We start from the raw sequence: 25,577 nt of genomic DNA on the forward strand, positions 1-25,577 counted from the left end.
AAAAGCTATATCAAAAGGACCCAAGTTTTCTGGCAGTAATTACTTCTCATTTTAAGAAGTTGGTTAAAAAAATATTGCATAATGGATATAGAGTTTCAGATTTGCAAGATGAAAATGTTGTAGAGCTCTGTTTTCAAACAATGTGAATATATTTAACACTACTGAAATGTACATTTTAAAAATGGGTAAGATGTCAAACAAAAGTTTGCATATAAAAGCATGTGTATTTATGCTTAAAATTTTACATTTTCTGGCTGGGGATATAGCTCAGTTGGTAGAATACTTGCCTCACATGCACAAAGCCCTGGGATCAATCCTCAGCACCACAAAAAAAAAAAAAAAAAAAAAAAAAATTACATTTTTCTTAAAGATGACAAGACTATTATAGCATTTTAAAATAATTGCCCCAAAAATGAATCTACCTAAATGTTGAATAGTAAAGGTTTGGTTGAATGAATTGCAGAATATTTATTAGAGTGAATTCTGTTCAGCAATTAAAAACAAAGTGGTAGGCCTGGAAGTGTGGCTTAGTGGTGGACACTTGTCTAGTGTATGCAAGGCCCAGGGTTCCATCCCCAGCACCATACACATGCACAGAATTGCAAGAGTAGATTTATTGGTACAGAAAGATCTTCAAAATATATATAGTTGAGCAGAAAAAAGTAGGTATCTAAACAGTATTTATTGTTTTATTCCAGTTTTGGTAAAGAAATATGCAAGCATAGAAAAATGCCTAAGCATGAATATTCCAAAATGTTAACAGTAATTATAAAAAGTAAAATATAGGTTTCTTGGACTTTTAAAACATTATTAGATGATTTAGAACTACCAGCTCTAAGGTTGGCTCATAACTTCCATGTTAACATAAATCAGTTGTTTTTTGAGGAACCATTAACAACCATTAATTTATCATTAACGAGCATGATGTAGTCAAAAGAATAAATTCTGTGGAGCCTGTCACATCTGGGTTAAATCATCCTAATGGCTTGAGTCCTAAACTATCATCTTAGTGATATTGTTTTCTCATCTTTAAAAACCATTTTGACAATGCTGTTCTTTTCCTATAATTGGTCAGAATTAAAGGAAATATGATTATTATGTGTCTAGCACAAATATCTAGCTCTTTGTGGAACTTGTAGGTGGTAACTTAAGTTTTTATGTGGATTGACGATCAGTAGAATTTTTCATGTATAATTTAGGAAGCATTGTAAAATAGCTCTGTGAGGGGATTTTCTTTAGGATTTTGTGTGTATGTGAAAGAAAGGGAAGGAAAAACTTCTAATGCTGCATGTGTGGTGGAGAGAGCTTCTGGGAGTGAGTGGCTTCCTGGCTTCCAAGCTGGAGAACTTGACAGTGTTAACAGAGAGGGATTAGTCTTTAGCTTCAATATTTTCCAAAATATATTTTCTATCTTTCAGTAGTTTGGGTATTATGTGGCTATTTTATATTTTCTCATTTTAAGACATTAACATTTTTATTTATTTTTATTTATCATTTTTAGGTTTTTAGAACGACTGTTTGAGCGACATATAGAACAAAATAAACAGCATCTGGACGAGGTTTGTCTTTCCTTAGAACTTCATTAGAATAATTCTAATACAGAAATTTTTATACCGTCAAAGAATGCATTAAAACCAAGCATTTTTTCCCTTGCACTTTTTGTGGGGGTAGCAGTGGGTGAAGCAGGGGCAGTGGAAAGGAATGCATTAACCCTGCTGAGATGAGCAGCCTCACAGACAAAAGTTATTCAATTTGATTCGTTTAACTGATGTGATTACTCTCATAATTACGTTATTATTTTCTTAATACTAGGGGAAAATGCGACATCTGCTGCATAGCCTGAAGATAGATTTGGGCTGCACATCTGAGGACAATTCAGTACAGCTAAAGAATGGCAATATGTTGAATTTCCTTAGGACTGTGAATTCAGAACAAAATGAATTAAAAAATGAAAATGTTTCAGTAATTCAACAGGAAAACCAACAATACCAAAAAGCTTTAGATATGTTATCATCTGCACCAAAGGATGAAAAAGAGATGTTCTCTCTATCGGGTGAATTTTTCTTACCGGTCTATAAATCAAAGTATTCAGAAGGGGTTATAATTCAGCAGGTGAATGATGAAACAAATCTTAAACCTTCAAGTTGTGATGAACACAATCCAAGTATTTCAGACGATTTAATAAACCTGGAAACTTCTGTGTGTGTCATTGAAGGTGATAGTGACACTGAAAAGGTTGATAGTGACACTGAAAAGGTTGATGCTTCAGATGAATTATGTTGTCTTAGCACATCACGCTCCCAGCCTGTGCAGTTCTCTAGTGTCAGAGGTAACCGTAATCATGACAAGGAGTTATCAGTGCTTAAAATCATGGAAATGAGCATTGAAGACTGCCCTTCGAATGTTTGACCTTCATTAATAAATGTTCCTCAATGCCAGTAACCCAATATTTGTTCTTTTTTCTCTTTTTGGGGTAAAAAATGGGAGTTCATAACCCACTTGAGTCAAATGTATGAAAGATGATATGTCATGAGCTTTGTAAGGTTTTGAACAACCAATTAAAAAATACATTAAAAGATTTCTGTATTAGCTTTCTATTCTGCATAATGAATTACCATAATTTAGCAACTAAAGCAGGTGTACGGGAGTTATACAAGGGTGTACACCCCAGAAGTTGGGAGTGACTGGGGTCACCTGAGGATTTGTCAGCCACAATTCCTAAAATTGCTTTAAAGAGAAACATATTTTCCCCAGACATAAGATGTCTTGTCAAGCAGTGGGAAATGGTTTATAATTTGGTGTGGGTTTCAAAATATTTTTCCCTGTCTATAGTATCTTTGATTTCTTTTTTCTTGCTTTTCTGTCATATCAGACACCTCAAAGGACCTTTCTTTTTTTTAATATTCATTTTTTAGTTGTAGTTGGACACAATACTTTATTTCACTTATTTATTTTTATGTGGTGCTGAGGATCTAACCCAGGTTTCACACATGCAAGGCTATCACTCTACCGCTGAGCCACAACCCCAGCCCTCAAAGAACCTTTCTGATTGTCAGTGAGCTAGAGTATCTGCCAGCTCCTGAACAGTGTTTTCTTATGAGTGCCAACATTCTATCAGACCTGTCTGACACCCTCCCCTTACCTCTACTTCATAAATGGATCCATTCTATTAAGACATTTCTCAGGAGATTCACCTCTAATTATGTCTTTTCAACTATTTAAAATAATTTACTTAGGGCTGGGATGGTGGCTCAGTTGTAAGGCACTTGCCTAGCATGTGTTAAGCACTGGGTTCGATTCTCAGCACCTCATATAAATAAATAAAAATAAAGTTCCACTAACAACTAAAACATTTTTAAAAAATAATAAAATAATATACTTGCACATTGAATGTCATGTACAAAGTTTGGGGCCTAGGCACCTAGGCACTGGAAGGTTAAAAAGGTAAAACAATATTCATAACCCAAGTATTCTAGAAACGTAGTAATAGACCCCCTAAGTAGCCTGTGTTTTAACTAGTATCCTATTCTTTCATCATCCTTTGGCCATGGCATTATTTCCCAAGCGATAGCACATACTGTCATGGAAGAAGAGATTTCTCTGGAGAAGGGTCCAAGGAGTTCCCAGAGGAGGGGAGGATTCAGCTCAGGACCAAGCAGGGTTCTTGGCATACTGGACAGAAAAAAATTTCAGCACAAGCCAAAGCCATAGACAGGTTTATTTAGGAAGTAGATACCATTCAAGAGAGAATGCAGTCTATCTCAAGAGTGAGAAGCCCTGCCTTGGGCTGGGGGTCCAATATTTATAGAAGGGCTGCATTAGGGGAAGAGAGATGGATGCACAATTTTTTTCTGCAATTGTATATTTCCCTCGTTTTTACAAGAGCATGGGCCAAGATTTACAGCTGTGCTTTCTGCATCGCAGTGGCTCATGGATGTTTCCTTTAAGACTCAGTATATCTCTCTATCCTAAATTCCTATCTCAATACCCTGGAGATATGAAAGTCTATGTTCAATGGTATAGGGACATCAGGGCCACCTCACTCCTGGGAAGGCAACTGCCACCACTGTGTTCAGGATTCAGACTCAGGTTATTAACTGAGCGCACAACCCATTTCCACCTCAGTGTCTGGTACCCCACTCACCCTGCTGCAGCCCTTCTCAGTTCTCACCTCTGGAATTCCATGCCTTAACCTTGCATTCTTTCATGGAGGGGAAGGTAGCTTGAGCTTAAGGGGAGGTTATGTCCAGACAAGGTCATAGGGAAACAGGACGGCCATTTCTTGTTCTCTTTGCACTCAAGGTACGAACTCCTAGTGTAGAAAGGAGAATGCAGCAAACTTCTAAGTTATATGAAAGTTTCCTCATGTGCTTACATTTTAAATGGTATAAAATTGAAATTAGCATTTTTCTTCAGAAGGTTTAGTTTTTTTTAAGAGAATTTTTTAATTTTTTTTTTTTAGTTTTCGGTGGACACAACATCTTTTTTTTTTATTTTTATGTGGTGCTGAGGATTGAACCCCGCACCACACGCATGCCCAGAAGGCTTACTTTTAAAAGCCAGATATTTTTAAAATCATTGAGCACCATTTATAGGGTAAGAGGATAATTTGTCAAAAGTGAATAAATTTTAGCTACATGGTTGCAAATGAATTACTTTATCCTGGGCCTTGGTTCTAAAAGAGTTTGGACTAGAGCCAAAGGTTTCAGTTTAACACGCCAAAGTTTAAACTTAAATTCTTAAGGTTTATAGAAATTAAAATCAATGTATGTCTGGAAGTAGAAGTACCTAGTCAACCTTCATGTGCAGGGGTAGTGCTGGAAAGCAATCTGCTAAACTGATTCATGGTTCGGTGATAGAAGATGCCACCCTAACAAGCCACTTTCCTCAGACCTTTTAAAAGCAGTCTATGGAAGCAGTAACCAATGGCATATCCTGAAGTAGCAAATCCATAGGTTTAATTCAAAGGCCAGGAAAAAGTTACTTTCAGATTGGGGTAAGGAAAATTTAGCTTCAAGGCCAATCTTGTTGTTTTGGGAATTCTGGTTTTGATGCAAAACACCTAGCAGTCTGGACATGAAACTTCCGTAATTCACCTAGTCCTTTCAGGATCCTTAAATTAAGTTTCAGGTTTTTCTTGAGAAGAATATACAGTTGTTATCAGTTCCCTATAGCTGCTTGCTATAAAAGGTTATGACAACTTTTTAAAACAAAAGTGTCTGGACATCAGAAGTCCTAAAGTCAAGGTCCTTGGAAGGTCTAGAGAAGATTGTTTCCTCACCTTTTCCAGCTTCTTCCTCCACCTTCCAGTCCAGCTGTGTAGTATTTTCAGACCTCACAAAAGACCCTTGTCAGGCAGGTGCAGTGAGGCATTGTTTCAGGACCCAACCAGAACAACTATAAAGGAGGAAAAGGTTTATTTGGGGGCTCACTGTTTCAGAGGTCTCAATCCATAGACAACAGGCTCCATTCCATGGGGCTCCAGGTAAGGCAGAACATCATGGCTGAAGAGTGTGGCAGAGGGAAGCAGCCAGCTCACATGGTCATCTAGAAGCAATGACTCCACTGGCCGATACAAATATATACCCCATAGCCACGCCCCCAATGAGCACTTCTTCCAGCCACATCAGGGATTAATTCACTGATTAGGTTAAGGCTATAACCCAATCATTTCTCCTCCAAACCTCCTTGCATTGTCTTACATGTGAGCTTTGGGGGACACCCCACATTCAAACCATAACAGGCAGGAAGATCACAAGTTCAAAGTCAGCCTCAGCAACTTCGCAAAGCCCTCTCAAAAAACAAAAGGGGTTGGGGATGTGGCTCAGTGATTAAGCACTCCTGGTTCCAATCCCTGGGACGTAAATAAATAAAAGACACCTGCTGTTACTCTAAACCCACCTGGATCATCTCCCCATCCCAAGATCCTTAATCACATCTGCAAAGTCCCTTTCGCCATGTGGGATAACATTCTCAAATTCAGGGGATTACGATGTGAACGTTTTGGGGGTGCCATTCTTCATCCTACCACAACTATCAATGTCATTAGCCTAATACGCTCCCTAAATAAACTTCTTGTAGTTTAACTATGTAATGAATCTCAAATTGGTATCGATATTGAAAATGTTCACTTTTGAAATTGCTAATGCTGTGGTTCTCAAATTTAATGTGCATCTGAATCCCCTGGAGAACTACTTAAGGCAGAGTTCTGGGATCCATCCCCATTGCTTCTGATTCAAATCTTAAGATCTGGGGTGAAGTTCAAGAATTTGCATTTCTAACAAGATTCCAGATGTTATTGCTGGTTGTCTAGCAACAACCCAACCAAAAGATGAATGAAGCGGCCATCAACAAATATCCACAAGTTCCACTACAGGGAGAGCCAAATGAGGAACTCCACTGACCTGCTGCAAGTTGATATTGTTGACAAATACTTATTCCTCAAGTATATTAGTTGGACTATAAATATGCTGATTAGTGAAGCTGGCTTTTTTGGCAAGGTATTCTCTCCATTGATTATTGTGAAGACATGTGATAAGGAATTGGCAATTATTAAAAGAAACATCTCTTGTCTACTGCATTATTTAAAATAATCCAGTGAGGAAATGGAAGTAATGTAATTCTAATTGCAATGAGACCTACAATGAAAAAAGGAAACAAAGTAACTTTAATTGCATTCACTGTTCACACACAAATCATCTTGCTTCACATATTTATTTTCATGACAAAAATAGATATAATATATTCATTTCACATATATGACATTCAGCCATTAAAGCTTTTGCTCATTAAACATACTTTTATAAACCAATAACAGTTTATAAGAATTAAGCTCTAGATTATACAATATTACATTAACAAAGAGCAAATAAAATTGCAATGTAAACTAGGCAACTATACTACCATTTTGAAAAAGTAGAACTCCCAGTGTATTGCTTAAGTTATAGAGCAACTTTCTAAAATGTTTCATAAAAATTTTCTTCCAAATTTTGTTTTTGTTAGGCATATCATCATATTAATCTGTTATATTTTTAAAAATAGATTTGCTATTTAGATAATAATTCTTTCTTCATTTGAACTGAAAGAAACTGTTATGTAAATATTTTCCTCTATGAAGTACAATCAATTAAAACATGGAGGTAACTTCATAGAAAACATTTACTTAATGGTGTAGTTTGAATATGTTCCCAAAGTTCATATGCTGAAAACAGTGCCCTATGTGGCAGTGTAGGGAGGAGGAACTTTAAGAGGGGCTTAAAGGATCATGAAGGCTCTGTCCTTATGAATGTATCAATGTCATTATCTTACACAAATGTGTGTTTTTTTTTTAATAAGTTTGAATCAGTTATACATGACAGTAGAAAGCTCTTCGATTCATTACACGAATGGAGAATTTTTCACTTCTCTGGTTGTACACGAAGTAGACAAGTATTTTTTTTTTAGAAGAGTGGGTTCAATCCATAGAAGTGTGTTCAATCCTCTCTCGCACTCGGCCTTAATCTCTCTTGCCGTCCACCTTCTGCCATGGGATCATGCAGCGAGAAGGCCTTCACCAGATGTGGGACCCTCAACCCAGGACTTCCCAGACTCCACAAACCTAAAAAGTAAATATAAATTGTACAGCCCAGGTATTCTGCTATAGAACACAAAACAAACTAATACTTTTAACTTGCAATAATTTAACATTTACAAATTTTTAAAAATCTATATTTGAATGTAAAAAATTACTTGAGAATACAGTAAAAAGCAAAACAGCAGCTCCATTCCAATCATTCTTTGAGTGAGGAAGGTTTGACTAGTATATATGAGTTTAAAGGCTTGAGATATTGACAAATATTTTTATTTTTCCCCATTTTTAATGTGTTAGAGATTGAGTATCCTGATTAGTAAAGTAATAACTCAAGTGCACAGTGTTACAAACCTGCGATCCTAGATACTTGGGAAGCTGAGGCAAGAGGATCGTACGTTCAAGGCCAGCCTGGGCAACTTAGACCCTGTCTCAAAATAAAAATAAATAAATAAAAAAAAATTAAAAGGACTGTGGATGGAGCTCAGAAGTAGAGTACTTTGCCTAGCATGTGTGAGACCCTGGGTTTAATCCCCAGTACAATGATAAAAAAATTTTAATAATTCTACTAGAAATTAAAGCTGTTTCCCTTTAGTATAAAATTGTTTAAAAATCTAATATGGAGAGGATCTAATCTGATTGTATTAACAGAAGGTTTTTTTCAAAAACATCAAGAGCTGGGCTGGGGCTGTAGCTCAGTGGCCTAGCATGTGAGAGGCACTTAGCACCATATAAAATAAAATAAAGGCATTCTGTCCATCTACAACTACAAAAACAAACAAAAAAAAAAGGCCTTCAAGAACCATCTCTACACAATTACATGGTTTTTCAATTTCTGTTGTGCCCCAAAGACCAAACTATACGAATAAAACCACCAGAGCCTGACCACCAACAGTTGCAAATCATTATCTTTTTTCTTATATTTTCTACCTTTTTGTTTGACTCTCATGGGCTTGGAGAGTTTGTATTATTTTTAATCTTATTTTTATTAAATCTGTTCTAGAAATAAATTTGTAGCTACTAGAGAGTATCTACTTTTTTTCAGCCTGTTTGTTGGACTGAATCAGTGTTGCACTGGTATTGTTCCAGTAAAATACAAAACCATACCAAAATTCTTCCAGAACTCTTAATTCTAAGGTTGAGATTTTAATAAAAAATACTATAGCAAAAAGTTTCATTCAATGATCCATTAATTTCAGGTGTCTTTGATTTTCAGGATAAAAAATTTTGCATATTCTCAGCATATGGAAGCAATCTGATCTATGATATTTGCATCTTATTAAAAAAAATGAGTGATTAGTTTATAGTTCCAATTCATTTGTTTTTCTCAACTGATGAATGAACAGATGGAAATGGAAAATCTGCTGCCATTAACTCCATACTAGCCTTGTCCACCTACCCCCAAAAATTAAAGCCTAACAGATTATTCTTCTGGTTAACCTAGTCAATAATCCAACCTTCTGAATTTCGTTGGCAGTATATGTATTTTGCTCCTATGAGTGAATTCTGCAGGTTTTTGTTTCAACAAGTTTTTACAGTATAAATTTAAAATATGCATGTACTCTTACATGTCAGTAGTACTCAGGTATGACAACCGAAATTAAGTACTACAGACACTTTTTAATTGTTTAAAAAACTACCTAGTTCAGGGTTTTTATGAGGTATCATGCTACTTATGCTCTGCTAAGACAGTACAGGACACCATACTGTGGACTCAAAACCAAGGGATTTTGTAGATATTAAATGGTCCTTTTATCTGACAGGCCACAAAGTCATTTAATGGAAGTTTAAGAATGATGATGAAGCCTGAATCCCAGCAGCTCAGGAAACTGAGGCAGGAGGATAGCAAGTTTGAGGTCAGTCGCAGCAACTGAGTGAGGCACTAAGCAACTTAGTAAGACTCTGTTTTAGAGTTTAAAAAATTTAAAGGGCTGAATTATGTAGCTTAGTGGCAAAGTGCCTCTGGATTCAATCCCCAGTACCCACCCTCCAAAAAAAATGATGAAAATATTTAAGTAATTTTCAGAAATTTGGAACATTAGCCAAAATGTGAGAAGGTCCACAGTTAGAAGTTCAAACACAATTATTCCTTTGTTGTACTTAATATTAATAAGTACAAGCTTGAACATATATAGATACCATTGTTTTCTTATCCCATCAAAAATTGGAAAATGTTTACTCCAGATTTTTGGAAACGAATTTTTCAAATATACATAGCTAATTTTAACATTTTTGGAAACACAATGTGCAAGTGGATCATTTTACATGTATGTGACCTAGTATTTGACTTGAAACTACCACTCCCTCAGCCAGGTGCTTCAGACCTTAAATTTACTTCTTGGATCCCTTTCTCTTCCTATTTAAAGGCAGTGATAACGCAGGAGGATCTGATATATAAGTTGCAACAGGAAAGGTAGAGGAATATTCTGCCAATTCTTTACCCTTCCCCATTTCAGTCATTTTCTATTTTTTAATATTTTTTAGTTGTCAATGGATCTTTTATTTATTTATATGAAGTGCTGAAGATTGAACCCAGGGCCTCACACATGCCGGGCAAGCACTCTACCACTGAGTCATAGGCAGCATTCTTGCTAGCTTCAAAGTGCCATTCTGTTCCAATCCACACATCACTCAGGTTTCTACAAAAAAACACTGAAGTCTTCATCTCTGTGAAGTTTCTCCATGAAACTGAAGCCAGATTTAAAGATAGGTAGTTAGTGTAGTTAGGTAAATCGGGTCTAATATTGAGTAAGATAAAGAAAATGGAGACCATTATCGAGAGTGGAGTCCAGGAAGCCAGAACAGCATCTGGGGAAATTGAAATGGCCCGGAACCCATCCTAAGGAACTGTTAATAAAGTAGCTCCCAGTAAACAGAGAGGTGCTAATCAAACCACCCCAGGCCCTTCCTGCTCAGATTACTCCTCCAGTCCACCTAACTCCCACCTGCATTCTATCACTGCAGAATGGAGGGAAACAAAGGACAGGAATGTGGGAGGACTAAAAGAAGACCTTAGATATAAAAAAGGGAAGACCTCCCCCTTCCACAGATTCCGCCTTTTGGGTCCCCTTCTTCCTCGGGGGAGGTCTTTCCTGCTGTCCTTTAATAAAGCTTCCACTTTCCACTCTCCACTTGCCTCTGCGTGCTTCTCTGGTGTTAGACTCCAGCATTCAGGGAAGCAAGGACTCATCACATCACGGGTTAACAGCGTAACAAAACGTTTACCAATCTGACTTTCTGAGCCAGCTTTCTGAGCCACCATCATCACTGTCTGGCAGACACGGGGAGAATTCATTCTCTGACCTAGCCACCAGGGTGCGGTATGGAGAAAAGTTGCCCACACATTCTTCCAGTACAGAATAAAGCAATTTAGTTACCACTGTTTACCTGTCAGGCTTCCTGTGCATTAAATAAGCTTTAGGGAAAAAAAAAAAAAAAAACAAAAAGTCAATACCCACTTAAAGTATCATTTTTATAAAGGTGAGTAGTAATACTTCTCAATTTAACATACAAGTGAAATTTTAAAGCCAATTTTTTATTTGGAAACTGCCTGAAATATACAGAAAATGATGCCACTTTAATGACCCGTGGATTCCTTCAAATGTTTTCTAAATTTCACCCATCCTAAAACCCACAAAATTTAAATCAAATTTTCTAAGAGAAACTGTAAATAGTTGGGTAAATTTAGCTGTTGTCTACAACAATTTGAAAGGCTTCAGAAATGGTTTCTCAAGCAGTTTTTTTTTTTTTTTTAAATACCAGGAATTGAACCCACGAGGCTTAAACACTGAGCCATATCCTCAGCTTTTTATTGTTTGAGACTCTGTTACTTTGGGTCTAAGTTGTAGAGTCTGGCTTCAAACTTGTGATCTTCGTGTCTCAACATCCTGAGTTGCTGGGGTTACAGACATGTGCTGCTATGCTCGACCTCAGGCAAATTCTTAATGCAGCATTTCCTCTACTTTTAAAAATGTCTATCCCTGTTATTAATAAACTTCAAACTGGAAAGAGATTATTTTAGCTTGTTTCAGAAAAAAATTTCTTTCTGGAAAGCAAATTCTCTTAAATTTCTACCCAAGAAAGTTCCTTTAAAATAAGTCTCATTTTAAAGGGCTGAGGTTGTGGCTCAGTGGTAGAGCACTAGCCTAGCACGTACAGGACACTGGGTTCGATCTGCAACACCACATAAAAATAAATAAAATATTGTGTAGAACAACAACAACAAAAGTCTCATTTTAAAAAGATTTACTTCAGGGCTAGAGTTGTGGCTCAGCAGTAGAGTGCTTGCCTAGCATGTGCGAGGCCAGGGGTTCCATCCTCAGCACTACATAAAAATAAATAAATAAAATAAAGATATTGTGTCCAACTACAAAAATAAATATTAAAAAAAAAAAAAAGATTTACTTCAATCCCCAGCACTGCAGAAATGATTTTGTAATTAGCTAGGCACAGTGACACATGCCTATGATCCTGGCTACTTGGGAGGCCAAAGCAGGAAGTCTGCAAGTTCAAAGCCAGTCTGGGCAACTTAGACCCTGTCTTCAGATAAAAAAGGAATGGGGATACAGCTCAGAGGTAGAGTACTGGCCTAGCATGTGTTGGGCCCTTGGTTCAATCCCCAGAACTGGGGAAAAATTATAATAAAATCAATTCCAGTTTCCATCTGTTCATGCAAATCTCAAATAATAAACCTGCTCTTAATAAGTTGCAGCCTACCTCCAGTTTAACATAGTGGTATATTTTACATTTATTTCAATTATTACTATTGTGAACATTAACATATCAACCCATTTCAAACGAAGCTGGCCATGCTTCACTCAGTCCTGCACTGCGCTCCTCCTCCTGTGTTTCTGGCTAGACATTTCTCTTTCTGCAAGTTTCTACAGGTTCACCTTCTGTTTTAATCCTGCCATGGGGTTTTGAACACTAAATTCTAGGACTTTCTGAATGTTTCACAGTAGATGTTCCAGAAGAAAATAATTAATAATGACTATAATTAATATTCCAAATTACATTCTGAAATGACCACTTTCTGTGCTCAAAACTATCAACTAGAAAATTTCAACAAAAAAACCCTGATAATCAGGAAAGCCACTGCCAGAGATACTAAAGTTTATCAGTGGAAACAGTGATTTAAAACATACTTTTTGTGGAAATGTACATTTTGGTTATTCTGATATGAAACTAATACTATCAAGGAACTAAAAGACACTAAGATACATGAAGTTTTGTGTTAGGTCCAGCAGACAGTAATAAGCCTCATTTAGACATTGTTAAATCTATGAAATTTCAAGGTTCTAGAGTTTGTTCTTCAAAACACATTATTTCAAACTCCAATAATGTAGATTTATTTTTATTCAGAAATTCATATTTGCTACCTGCAATTAAAAGTTTAAAATTACATGGCTCTTAGAAGTAATGTCAAACATGATGTAAGAGTGACAGATTTAAACAATAAAATTTTGCCCTCTTAAGAAATTTATTTATCAAATTATTATGACAGAAACACAAATGTATCATATATTACTCTTTAATTAGATCTTTGTTTTACAATATGTTGTTCTTGTCAATGGGATACTTCAAAAATGTAAGCCTGACAGGAAGCATTTTTTAAAAACGTACCATTGGAAGGAAAAAAAATTGTCATCTTTTATACAATATGGAGATGGGAGATGGAACGTAATCATCTGGGAAGCTCTTTCTGAATATTTTCTTTTCAGTCTATTATTCTTTAACCACAACTTTTAAAACAATTTGAGATTTAAAACTGATCTCTTGTTCCTAAGAAAGAAGTGTGTCCACTTTCAATATCCACTGTCATTAGTACCCTCTGAATGTCCCCCGTAGGTAGCTGTTTCTGGATAAATCAGTTAGACTGGTGCACACTCATGTAGGAAGTCCTGTCTCATGGCTGATGACACACAGTGTTCACAACAGTAAAACACTTCAGGAGGGAGATGGGATTCAGAACAATGCCCAAAATATTGTAATTAGGGGAAATAACCCTAGATTTAACATTTTAGATCTCTCCATTATGAGGAATTAGCCTCAGGGAAAAGGAGAGGACTCTAAATGTACCGATTTGCCCTCACCTACTCAACAGCAGCTGAATAAGGCCACTTCAGCCAGAACCCAGGACAGTACTCTCCCCTTCAGCTCAGCCTGGCTGTCCAGTGGGAGGTGTTGAAACGGGAAGGGCCAGGGCACTAAGTACCTAACACTGACCGAAGGACTGAAGTGAGGAGATTAAGGAGCTACAATTCAAGTACCTTCTGAACACTGCAGCAATTTCTGGTGGCCCCACAAGTTTGGACTATGGTTTTGGGAGAAGAGGTAAAATTATTAATAATAATTCCCTACTTTAAACCAACAGAAAGCCTCTTAAGGTCTTCTTTTAATGATAATATAAATCTGAATTATTTGTGGGGAAAAAAAATACAGATTTAGGTAGGACAACTCCAAGGAAATAGTAAGCCATTGAGAGTGACAGGACTTGACTTCACTAGGGACAGTATGGGATGGGTGCCCACCCTCACCAGTTCCTACTCTAAACCCTGGCATTTCAGTCTGAGTATAGATAATACTGCATTTTTGTACCATCACATGCCACTTACTCTTGTCCTAGTCACCCTACATACTCTTAATCCTTCCCTTAGGAACACTTTTTGAAACAATGTCCATTGTTACTGTTCAAATATCAACCAACACATATATTAAAACTCAGATTTTATCTTTAACATAAAAGTGCTTAAAACCATCCTATGCAACTGTTTTTCACTTCATTTTTTTACCCATAAAATCAAACTCATTTAGGTTTATGAATAATACTGAAAAATTAGTTAATCTGATTCACTTACATTTAAAATAATATGCCTTCATTCCAACTTTCCTTTACATTAACTGACTCACTGCAGTATCTTCATGAGTTGAGCTCATTTGGAAAATATAGAAGGTACAAATATATAGAACTTTTACGATAAAAAATTTTTGAATATAAAAATGCTTTCTATGTTTCAAAATAACACTTATAGATTTTCTTTAGAGTTTTGGGCTTAGTGTCCAACCCATTAAGTACCCAAGGTTTTGTTGTTATTGTTTTAAATAACAAAGGTAGTAATATGGTTTTAAATACAAAATCATACAAGAACCACTCAAGTCTGTGGATCTTCCCCACAGAAAGTTCAGTTTCTTGCTAAGAAAACCCCTAAATATTTTAGTCATTACATAAAATTCCATTATCAAAAACTAGTTTAAGATACAAATCTACAAGATAGAAATCTATGCGCCTTAATGATTGCCAGAATTGCCCAGCATAGCTTCCGTAAAATAGAGAATTGTTTAAAAAATACAATCTCCAAAATGTGTGCAAGTACTGCAAACTGGACAGACCAGGCAACACCCTCAGCACCGAGTCCTTGTTCTTCTGCACCTCTCCCAGGTCCCAGCCCCTCTGCAGCCTCATGCACGCCACTATTCATACTGCACCGCCAGTCGTGATGGATCTCGGTGCCGATCAGGTGTCCAGGAGAAAGTATGAGTTAGGCAAGCACTTTGTTTTAGCTGTAAACGCTTCCCATGATGGGTCCCCGTGAGAAGGTCTGGGAGCTTAGATGAGCCTGGAGCTTTTCAGGAACTGAATGAGAACTCTGTACACAAACGTGTACTGGCAGAGGGTCTGCACCAGCATCATTCTCTGTTGCCTCAGCATGTCCAGCACTCTTGGGATGTCCAGGACCTGCGGGAGAGCAGCAGTGAGGAAGGGAACGTACTCCCCAGGGGAAACAAAGCACAGGGGAAGCTGTTGCCATAACGTAAACCTGGTTAGGAGATGGGCAATCTCTCGTCTAGCTTAGCGTCTTCGATCAGTTTCAACTACAAATAAAACATTCATGCAGATTATGTCTCAGACATTCCCTAGGTGTTCCTCACTGATTTTGGTTACACCTAAGTCACTATATTTCACCAGATACCAAGATTCAACAAAAACACAGTGTTAAGTGCTATCAGTATCCAGCTCAGCATTTCCCTCAGGGATCAATGACCACTATTAAGTATCCTTGAAACATTAACAGGTATTGCAGAAAAACAGAGTTCTGAGCTCATATTTAGGGAAAAAAAATGTGTAAAACAAAGTTAAACAGCCATACTTATTTCTATGATGTTTCAGTCTTTAGTATACTAAAAGGTACTGAGAATTTTTAAGAAGAAAAAGCCTTTTGCAGAGAACACTGAATAACATCTTGTGGTTACCAAAGTCCCAAGAAATATGTTCAAACAGAACTATTAGCTAGGCACCAGGACAAACACCTATAATCTCAGCTCAGGCAGGATGATCACAAGTTTGGGGCCAGCCTGGGAACTTAACAAGACCCTGCCTCAAAATAAAATTGTAAAAAGGTTGGGGAGGTAAATCAGTGGTAGAGTGGTTGCTTAGCATGTGGGAGGCCCTGTGTTCAATCCCTAATGGTATAAAGGGGGTGAGGGGGTGCAGGGAGCTATTAGGTCACTACGCCCTTCTCCTTCCCAGCCTTATTCCCAACCCATTCATTATTCTCCCCACGTTAAGTCGGGCTTAACACAAAGTCATCACCTCATTGTGTTCCAGACAAGCAATCATGATCTCTGACAAAATGACCACACCGGTTCTTCCTACCCCAGCACTGCAGTGGACCAGCAGAGGAGGGTTGGGGCTTTTTGGTTCACTTGTACTATTTGTATGACGTCGAACAGATTGGATCTCCTCAAGGTATGCTGTAGAGGGAAAAAAAAAAATCAATGAAATAGAAAAATACTTGGGGATTATGGCTTATCAGACTGCCAATTCAATTTCCCTAAGCCTGCAGATAAATACAGCATAAAGTACCATGAATCAATCTCAAGCCTTGGCTGGGACTATAGAAATGTTTGTACCTCCAATTTCCTCATCCCCAACTGACATATAGAGGACACTCACTAAGAGACAGGTGTGGCATTCCACTCAGCACCGAACTATACTTTAAAAACAGCCCTGGTAACCTCCCTACCAAAAGAAGTCCAAAGCTTATGCGAGGCAATACAAAGTAAACATTTCAGAAACACATCTTCATTTCTGGCCAGAGAACGCTGTCCTGAGAACAAGACACTTACACAAAAATCCCTTGAGGTCCTCAGGACAGCCATGCTCAGGCCAGTCTGTGTACTGGAGATGCCACACTGTCCTCTCTTGCCCCGTGAGAAGGTGCTTCATCTTCAAGCCTGTGGTGGCATAGCAGCCAGAGTCTGTGCGGAACCGGGTTGTGATCTTAAATCTTCCATAGGTGACAGTGTTGTGCCTGGAACCAAGTCGTGGCCAATATCTAAAGCTCTTCTCCCTTCCACCTTCCTGTTAAAGACACGCACAGATAAAGAGTGACACAAAATATAGCTACACAGATGCCCTTCACCCAGACAGCACTAAAACTCGGAACTACAATCCTACTCTGCCCTTTCCACAAAAAGGTCAGAAAGCCATGTAATTCACATTAACAGCTCTTTGGAGGCTGAGAAAATCAATTAAGAGAAATGAATACTTACCTCTTCTGCTGTCACCATTGCTATAATTGCAATTCCCTGTTCCCATACCATCTGCCAAAAATCCTGACAGGTATTCTGTAATGGCCCCTGTGTGGCAATATAATCCCATTCAATTCCACTGACAGAGACCTGAAAGTAAAAAAGTTAAAAAAAAAATTACTCTGTGTGTATATAACATACGTATCTGTGTATGTGTTCATGGTAGTACTAAAAAAGTGAACTGGATCCCCCAGCAGAATAATGAAAGGCTTATATGTTAATCTTTTTCTAGTCAATACAACTTCCATTATTGGCACCTTTATAAGGTATGTGCAGTGAATTCATGCAACATCTATGTGACCTGGGGCAATTTGCTAATTTCTCAATCTGTTCTTACCTAAAAAATAAAAATACTGCCTACCCTCAGAAGGTTGCTGTTTGGACTGAGTCAACATAGATAGTGCCTGGCAAATAATAAGTAAACAGTAAGCAGCTGTTACTGCTGCAATAGTTTAGTTCCTCTTGTAAAAACAGTATCAACATCACAGTACGCAAAAATTCTCCCTCATTAAGTACTAAATTTGCCAGGCATCATTATACATGCCTATAGTCTCAGCTACTCTTGAGGCTGAGACAGGAGGATCATGATTTCAAGGCCCACCTGGGCAACTCAGAGAAACCCGTCTCAAAAGAATAAATAAAAAGGTCTAGGGATATAGCTCAGTGGTGTAGTGCCTCTGGGTTCAATTCCTAGTATTGGTTAAATAATAATAATAATAAGTACATTGAAAAAAGCATTCACAATTAAGCAAAAGCCTAAATTAAAAAGGAGATTTCTAGGGAAAAGGCTATCTTCCTACATAAGGTAGTCTCACCTCTAAACTAACATCCTTGAGTACAGTCTAATATAACAGAGTAATAACTGGATTTGTAGTCTGGGAAACTGGATTACATCTGAGCTCCACTGATATATATGTATGTATTTTTTAAAAATATTTTTTAGTATAGGTGGACACAATATCTTTATTTTATATTTCTGCGGTGCTGAGGATGGAACCCAGTGACTCACGCATGCTAGGCGAGCGCTCTACCTCTGAGCCACAACCCCAGCCTATTTTTATCTTATTTACTTATTTTTATGCTGTGCTGAGGATGAACCCAGTGCTTCATAGTGCTAGCAAGCACTCCACCACTGTTCCAACGTGACTGATGTTTTGTGACAATGGTAACAGTTTTCTGAGCATGCATTAAACATAAAATCCTGGGCAAATTCTGCTGCACACACACACTCATCTGAGGTTGCCAGTCACAGCCCTGGCTCCACATCCTTTCACTGAGTACCTCCCGGAGGCTGGCGTGCAGCTGGGCACAGGTTGCAACAGCGGTCAAATGGGAAATCTGTGGGGTAAAGGCATCACGCTCCTTTTTTTAGAGATGAATCAACTGAGGTCCTGCCAATGGTGAGTGGCAGATCAGGAATCACCCTGAGCTGGCCAATTCTGAAACCCCTAGTCTTTCAACTATTCTTTAGGTTGCTGCTAGAGATCTTTAAAATAAACCTACAGACCCACAACATTGTTCAATTCTTATCCATCCAGTCAGAAACAGGATGAACTATTCCAAAGAAATGCTTGGTTTCTGAGTACATGATAGCCTTGGAAAAAAAAAAAAAACACAACAATGGTATGTGTATAGATTCCTCAAAACCTTTTAAGGGTACCAACAAGCATACATGTAGCCAGATCTCCAGAAATCCTTAGGTACCAGATTGCTCTCTTTTCAAATATGACTTGCAAACTCAAGAAAATGTGGAAAGAAAATCAACATTTGACCACAGACACTTACTATTTCACTCACTATAAGGAGATTTCTATTTCCAAAATAAAGATTTGAATCGAGCCAGCATGAACAAGGGTACAATAATGGAGGAGAAAGAACATCTGTCTTATTCAGCCACCTGCTATGAATCATTTTTTCCATTTTAATGCTTATAACATTACCCTAGTTAAATGGCATTATACTGTTTCCAGGAAAAAGAGGGCTTCTTTAAAGTGATATTTAAAAAATGATCACAGGGAGACTGCAAAGAGAATAGATGGCACCTCCAGAAGTAAAAGGTTTTTCTTATACAATATGAGATTATATTTATTAGCAGCTTTTTCTCTGTTGTCACAAAGAAAGAGTGCTATGTTGAACAAATAACGAGGACTTGCCCAGTTTCTGTTTCTGTTGATGTAGACTGTGCAACATGGATCTGATCAATATACAGAAGTGAATGTTTTTTGTTAATACCATCAAAAGCCCAGACACATTTGTTACATAAAATCTCACACAAAGTGCCAGGTGTGGCGGCACATGCCTGTAATCCCAGTGACTCAGGACTCTGAGGCAGGAGATCCCAACTGAGGGCCAGTTTGTACAACTTAGTTAGTGAGATCCTATCCCTCTGCCCCTGCGCCCCCCAAAAAAGCTAATGCAGGTGTATGACGAGGTGAAAACTAGCAATTCAGCAGATTCTGTGCGAATTTATGAGCCAGAAAAAAGTCTTCATTTAGCAGGACAAAGTTCTAAAGCCAGGCAAATAACATGTCCCACACCCTGCTACCAACATGAGGACAGAGTGGTTTCCTACAGGAAGAGTATTAGGCATCACTTTGGCTCTGATAAGCACTTTTTATCTAGCATTGGTATATGGGATTCTCCAGCTGNTTTTTTTTAAAGAGAGAGAGAGAGAGGTTTTTTTTAAATATTTATTTTTTAGTTTTCAGTGGATACAACATCTTTATTTTATTTGTATGTGGTGCTGAGGATTGAACCTAGCGCCCCGTGCATGCCAGGCGAGCGTGTTACAGCTTGAGCCACATCCCCAGCCCGGCATGTATAATTTTTAATAATTAAAACAAATTTTTAAAAATCTAAACAAAAGGGAACTGGGGATATAGCTCAGTTGGTGAAGTGCTTGCCTTGCATGCATGAGGCACTGGGTTCAAACTCCAGTACCACCAAAAAAATAAAAAGAAAAAAGGAAAAAAAAAATCTAAACAAAATACTTTTTTTAAAATTTATTTTTTAGTTTTAGGTGGACACAGTATCTTTATTTTATTTTTATATAGTGCTGAGGATCAAACCCAATGCCTCATGACTGCCAGGCGAGCACGTTACTACTTGAGCCACATCCCCAGCCCTAAATAAAATACTTTTTAACTTTTAAAAATAACAAATGTCTTAATGCTTACTAGTAAATAATTTCTGAATACTTTATAGAATTTATATTTAAAAAAAAATTAAACTGGGTGTGGTGGCACACGATGATAGTCCTAGTTGATCAGTAAGTGGAGGTAGGAGAATCACTCCAGCCCAGGAGTCCCAGGCCAGGCTGGGCCACAAAGCAAGATCCCATCTCACAAAAAGAGAAAAAAGCCAGGTGCAGTGGTGAACACCTTTAATCCTAGTGACTTGGGAGGCTTAGGTAGGAGGATTGCAAGCTCAAGGCCAGCCTCAGCAACTTATCCAGGGCCTAAGCAACTTAGAGAGACCCTGTCTCAAAATAAAAAATAAACGTCTGGGATGTAGAGTTCAGTGGTTAAGTGCCTCTGGGTTCAAATCCCAGTACAAAAAAAAAGACTCGTGATAAATTACTGAAATACACCTGTTCATGAGTTCCCCAATACTATCCTCTCTCCTACAATCTAGCACTATACGTAGACTTTTTATGCACTGTCCAATACAGTAGCATTGAGTTACACAGAACTGAGCACTGGATTTGTAATCTTTTTCATACTGTGCTGGGGATCACACTTAGGGCCTCGTATGTACTAGGTAAGTGCTCTACCACTAAATTATACGTACTCCCAGTCCCCAATTTTATTTAACTTTAACTAAGCTACATTTAAACTTAAATAACCCATACAGTTCATGACTATTTTATTGCACAGTATACATCCAGATTATTAAATATTCTTGGCAGTCACATCTTGTCTTAACAACAAATGGAAGAAAATGTTTCTTTGGTAGGTACTGGTAATTCTTAAGACTAGTATTATAGCTGTACCTACCCTAAAGATCTAAAAGCATAACTGAGGAGCAAACAAAAGAAGACATACAAAAAGAACAAAATGGGGATAAGTACAGTGATACCACAAGGCACAAGATAGTATGCAAATACCTAGAAGGAAGAGTTAACCCAAGGTGGCAAGGAAGAGGTGTGGCATTAAGACTTAAAGTCTTAAAGGATGAATAGGCGTAACTGAAGGCCTCATGATCTTACGTGTGAACCATTCTAATGGCATTCAAATGGATTCTTGCCACCTCCTGGCTTTGCAACAACAATGGTTCCAACACACCACTGCTTTATCAACATTCCTAAACAAGCAGTTCAAATGATACCACTCTTTTGCAAAATTCTCTGCAGAATTAAATCCAAATTCTTACAGGTTGATAAACTGTACAAAGAAACCTTACTTAGTCTTTTAAGGATCCTTCTGTACCAGATACAAATTATTTTTTCAGTCATGTTTTCTATTATTCCCCTATTCTCATTTAATACCTAACCGAAATGGAGTCCCAGTGAGACAAATTCTTTTTTTTTTTTTGTACCAGGGATTGAACCCAGGGACGCTTAGAGCCACATCCCCGACCCTTTCTTATATTAGAGTTACTTAGGGACTCACTGAGTTGCTGAGGCTAAATTTGAACTCCTGAGCCTCCTGCCTCAGTCTCCCCAGTCACTTGGATTACAGGCATGTACCACTATGCCTGGCAACTGAAATAATTTTTAATTTTGTAATTCGTATTTGATCATGAGCTTCCCATAGAATGGCATCTGAACTAGGAAGAGGTAGAGTCCTGGGTTAAAGTCCAGCCTCTGACTAACATCCTTCAGGAAGTCAACTTTTCCCCTCTAAGCTTCATCAAACAGAAAGATGGATACAGAGAGACACACAGATTAAAAGTCCTGCTTTGGCTAAAGTCTCATGATTCTAATGTGTGCAGAAAACAGTGGTGTGCTGGTAATGTTTAACAACTGGCTCTGGAGGAAAAAGTTCTGATCTGAACTTACCAATTTCTGTAGTATAAATACTCCTATCACTGCCAATTTCAAACTGCCAATGTGATATCAACTAGCTCACAAGATTCCTGAAAACTTCATAGTCAGCTCCTGTTAGCCAGTATATAAGCTGGCTCCAGTACTTCTAGGCTGGATAAAGTTAATTGGCTATAAGGTTAGTTCTAAAGACTTGAAGAAAGTCTAAACTAGCCTTGAATATCCTTTAATTAGCCCTGAGAGGACAAGTACATGGTTTCAAATGCATGATCTGCACAGTGATTTTTTTACATGAGAACCACTGCACAAGACTAAAGGGTGCATCAAAGAGAAGATCTTTATGTAGATGTATAAGTACCCAAACCAGTCTGCCTTTGAGATAATAATCAAGTCCTGGGAGGTGGAGGCAGACAGATACAGAATTCTAAAATGGTCCTTCTTGTCTGCAATTTATTTTAGTGCTTTTAAATACTAAACCTTTTTAACCTTAATTCACATTAGTCTATTTGATATTTTTTTGTAACAATTATGCAAGATAATGGCAATCCCATGTTACCATGAAGGGGTCAGAGGATTTAGCAAGAGGCTGGCCTCTTCTACTTTTGGGAAATTAGTAGTAAGTTAAAATGTATGATGCAACCTCACAGTAATAAGTTATTACTGACTGGGCACTTTTGATGTGCCAGGACTTCATCTGGGGTCATCATCTACAAATAAGAAAACTGAGTCACAGAGAGAACAAACAGCTTGCCCAAGTTCACACAACTGTGTCTTTGAGGAATCAGTGTCAAAACAATTTTTAAAAATCTCTCACTGAAATTAGTTATGATGAATCATTTAATTCAGAAGGCAATTTTGCATGCCTAACCTCAAGTGGGACATTATTCTATGAAGCAAATAGGCAAAGCAGAAACACTGTCCCTGGGTTATAGATACAGAAGCTGAAGTTTGAGGGTCCAGCCAACCGAACAGAAAACTAACAAATGGCAAAGCCTAGACTTAGACCCAAGGCTTAGGATCGGTATTCTTTCCTCTTGACCACAACTGCTATCCACTTTCTTTGAGGAAGTGAAATCCTTATGCAAGGGTCGCAGGAGGGGTGGTGGGGACAGCCTAAAAGCATAATCCAGTTGCACCATTTTATCAGTATTACAGGTCTTAAAAGTTAATTAGAGAAAATTTGTATTTTAAGAGAACCAAAGACCTCCGATTTAGCTGAAACTGCCAGGCTCCATTTAAAACATAACAAGGATAATCTAGGCTTGACTACTGGGCTATACTCAAAAAACAAATATCATTTGGAGAAAGTACTTGGGCCACACATAAAAAGAGTGATATCTCTTACTGTAATAGAAGAGTCCATCCTGTTGGCTCAGGGGCTCGGGTGAAGCTACCACAGAAACCCCTTATCCCTGCTCTGAGATCAATAGTCAGCCTATACCCTCAACCTCGGTCCTCTTGAGACACTAGACTTTACATTACAGAAAAAAAAAAGGATTGTACCCTCAGGAAAAATTAAAAATAATCTTAAAATTCAAATCCAAACTAATTAAAAGAAAACACATTTAAGGGTTCGATCCTTAGCACCACATAAAAATAAAACACATTTAAACCTGTGGTAGTTTTTATGTAGTTTCTGTCTATACATAATGATCTATTTCACATAAACACTATAATAGTGTTTGAGTTTTCTCCTGCCCACTGAGATGTTTGTAGTATTTTTGAGGCTTTCATACACTAGACTGGAACCATACTTGAGATGGACCCTGGATCTGAGTGTATAGTTTAACCCAGATGAGGGAGGAGAGTCCCTGCTGCCAAGACCCTGGTGGCAAATGACTTTACACATCACTTTGGCTTGGTTCAGATACCAGGGATGAGGAGAGCAAGGTGGGCCATGAGGAGCTGGATGCCAGAGTAATGCAACAAGATGATTTAGAGTGTACAGACTGAGTCACAAATGCTCAGTCAAAGGTTGAGAACGCAGAAAGTTTCAGTGGACAGACAAATAAGAAAGCTTCAACAAGCAAGTATTATTACTCAGTAAAATATTATATACAGTATACCTCCATGCCAAACAGTATAGAAGAGAGGCTATAGATATAAACATGGGTTTAAAATTCCCATGTTTTAGGGCTGAGGTTGTGGCTCAGTGGCAAAGCACTTGCCTCGCACATGTGAGGCACTGGGTTCAAGCCTCAGCACCACATAAAAATAAAATAAAAACAAAATAAATATATTATGTGAATGTATAATTTAAAAATATTAAAAAACAAAAATTCCAGGTCACTAGTTATATGACCTTGGAGAAGCTACTTAATATCTTAGTGTCTATTTCTTTATCTATAAAATGAGTATCACAATAGGCTTATTGTAAACTACAGGCAGCAAAGATGCAGTGCTCAGCACATTTCTTTGAGAACAGCTGAAAAGGTTAACAAGGCTTCTTTACATTTTGTTACAAATAAAGAAGTGCTTAATCATTTTTATTTCTTATACTGAACAGCAAAGAGCTGCCATTCTCTACAAGGAATATAGGAATTCTCAGTTCACTTAACCTTTCTTTTAAAGACACTTCTGGGGATTTTTGTCTTAACAAACTGCCATTCCCCATTCATGGCCAAGAAATTCAAATTGTATTCACAGACTCTGACCTTCTGATTAAGAATTAGGAGAACAGCCTTGTAGGCTTCTCCCAGACATCACTTGAGCAATGGAAAAGAGAGAGCCCTGGGGTGCTGCAGCACTTCACCATATTTTCAACCCGCAGTTAGCAAATCAAGGTGTGCTAAAGTCATGAAATCTTAACCTCCTTTTCCTTCACACATTACTAAAACATTTCCTTCATTCTTCCATTCCAAAGAGCCTTCTCACTGCATCCAATTTATTATTTCTAGCAAAACCACTAAAACTCTAATCAGTCTTTACTAATTCCACAGATAAACTCAACTATGTTTTAAATAAGACAAAAATAAAGTAACATGGGGTGGGAGGTAGATGTTAAAATAAAAACAGCCAAGAAACATCATAAGCGGGAGCCACATGGCAGATGTGGAGGGCAGGTGCAGGGCCCGGTTCTCCCTCTGCTCGAAGGCGGCTTACCCCCAGGGGCGGGAGCCCTTGCACGGTGTTCTTCTTCCCCGAGAGCAGATCTGACACCGGCCTCTTCTTCAGAGAGTCCCTCCTGGCTCGGTACCGCCCAGATGTGGTCAGGTCAGACTCCGACATGGAGGGCGTCAGTAGCCCGTCCCTTCGGGGCCGCCGGGCTTCCACAGTTGCGTGGACGTGGCCACCTTCCCTCGCCCTCTGCTCCGCCTCTGCCCCATGGGGCTTGGGCTCGTGAATATGCAGAGGCCCTGGCAGCGGGGTGCCCGCCGCACAGGGGCAGCCGGGCAGCGGCTCGTGGGCGTAGGCTGCGGGCTGCCGGGGCTCAGG

The 25,577-nt window shown here is 38.3% G+C and overlaps 2 protein-coding genes and 1 long non-coding RNA gene across 13 annotated transcripts in view; 1 reads left to right on the forward strand and 2 right to left on the reverse strand.

The window, feature by feature from the left end:
- Window positions 1–2,447, forward strand: part of Spata7 (spermatogenesis associated 7) — a 40,757-nt gene extending 38,310 nt beyond the window's left edge. For all 11 annotated transcript variants that reach the window (XM_048799136.1, XM_048799138.1, XM_048799145.1 and 8 more), the window contains 2 exons: window positions 1,502–1,559; window positions 1,813–2,447. In XM_048799136.1, the coding sequence (XP_048655093.1) occupies window positions 1,502–1,559; window positions 1,813–2,409 (655 nt within the window). In that variant the 3' untranslated portion in view covers window positions 2,410–2,447. The remainder of the gene's footprint in view (window positions 1–1,501; window positions 1,560–1,812) is intronic.
- A 4,202-nt stretch (window positions 2,448–6,649) lies between these two features.
- On the reverse strand, window positions 6,650–11,786 carry LOC125615337. Its single transcript, XR_007345936.1, has 2 exons — window positions 10,112–11,786; window positions 6,650–9,867 (listed from the first exon to the last, which is right to left on the reverse strand). It is a non-coding gene; the product is annotated as an uncharacterized LOC125615337 (long non-coding RNA).
- A 1,118-nt stretch (window positions 11,787–12,904) lies between these two features.
- Window positions 12,905–25,577, reverse strand: part of Ptpn21 (protein tyrosine phosphatase non-receptor type 21) — a 76,471-nt gene continuing 63,798 nt past the window's right edge. The window contains exons 14-19 of the mRNA XM_048799526.1: window positions 25,156–25,571; window positions 22,158–22,200; window positions 17,120–17,248; window positions 16,694–16,928; window positions 16,158–16,318; window positions 12,905–15,302 (exon numbers count right to left, since the gene is read on the reverse strand). Of these exons, the coding sequence (XP_048655483.1) occupies window positions 15,174–15,302; window positions 16,158–16,318; window positions 16,694–16,928; window positions 17,120–17,248; window positions 22,158–22,200; window positions 25,156–25,571 (1,113 nt within the window). The 3' untranslated portion in view covers window positions 12,905–15,173. The remainder of the gene's footprint in view (window positions 15,303–16,157; window positions 16,319–16,693; window positions 16,929–17,119; window positions 17,249–22,157; window positions 22,201–25,155; window positions 25,572–25,577) is intronic.

This window comes from Marmota marmota, unplaced genomic scaffold (genome assembly GCF_001458135.2).
Source record: "Marmota marmota marmota unplaced genomic scaffold, marMar, whole genome shotgun sequence".
Classification (NCBI taxonomy): domain Eukaryota; kingdom Metazoa; phylum Chordata; class Mammalia; order Rodentia; family Sciuridae; genus Marmota; species Marmota marmota.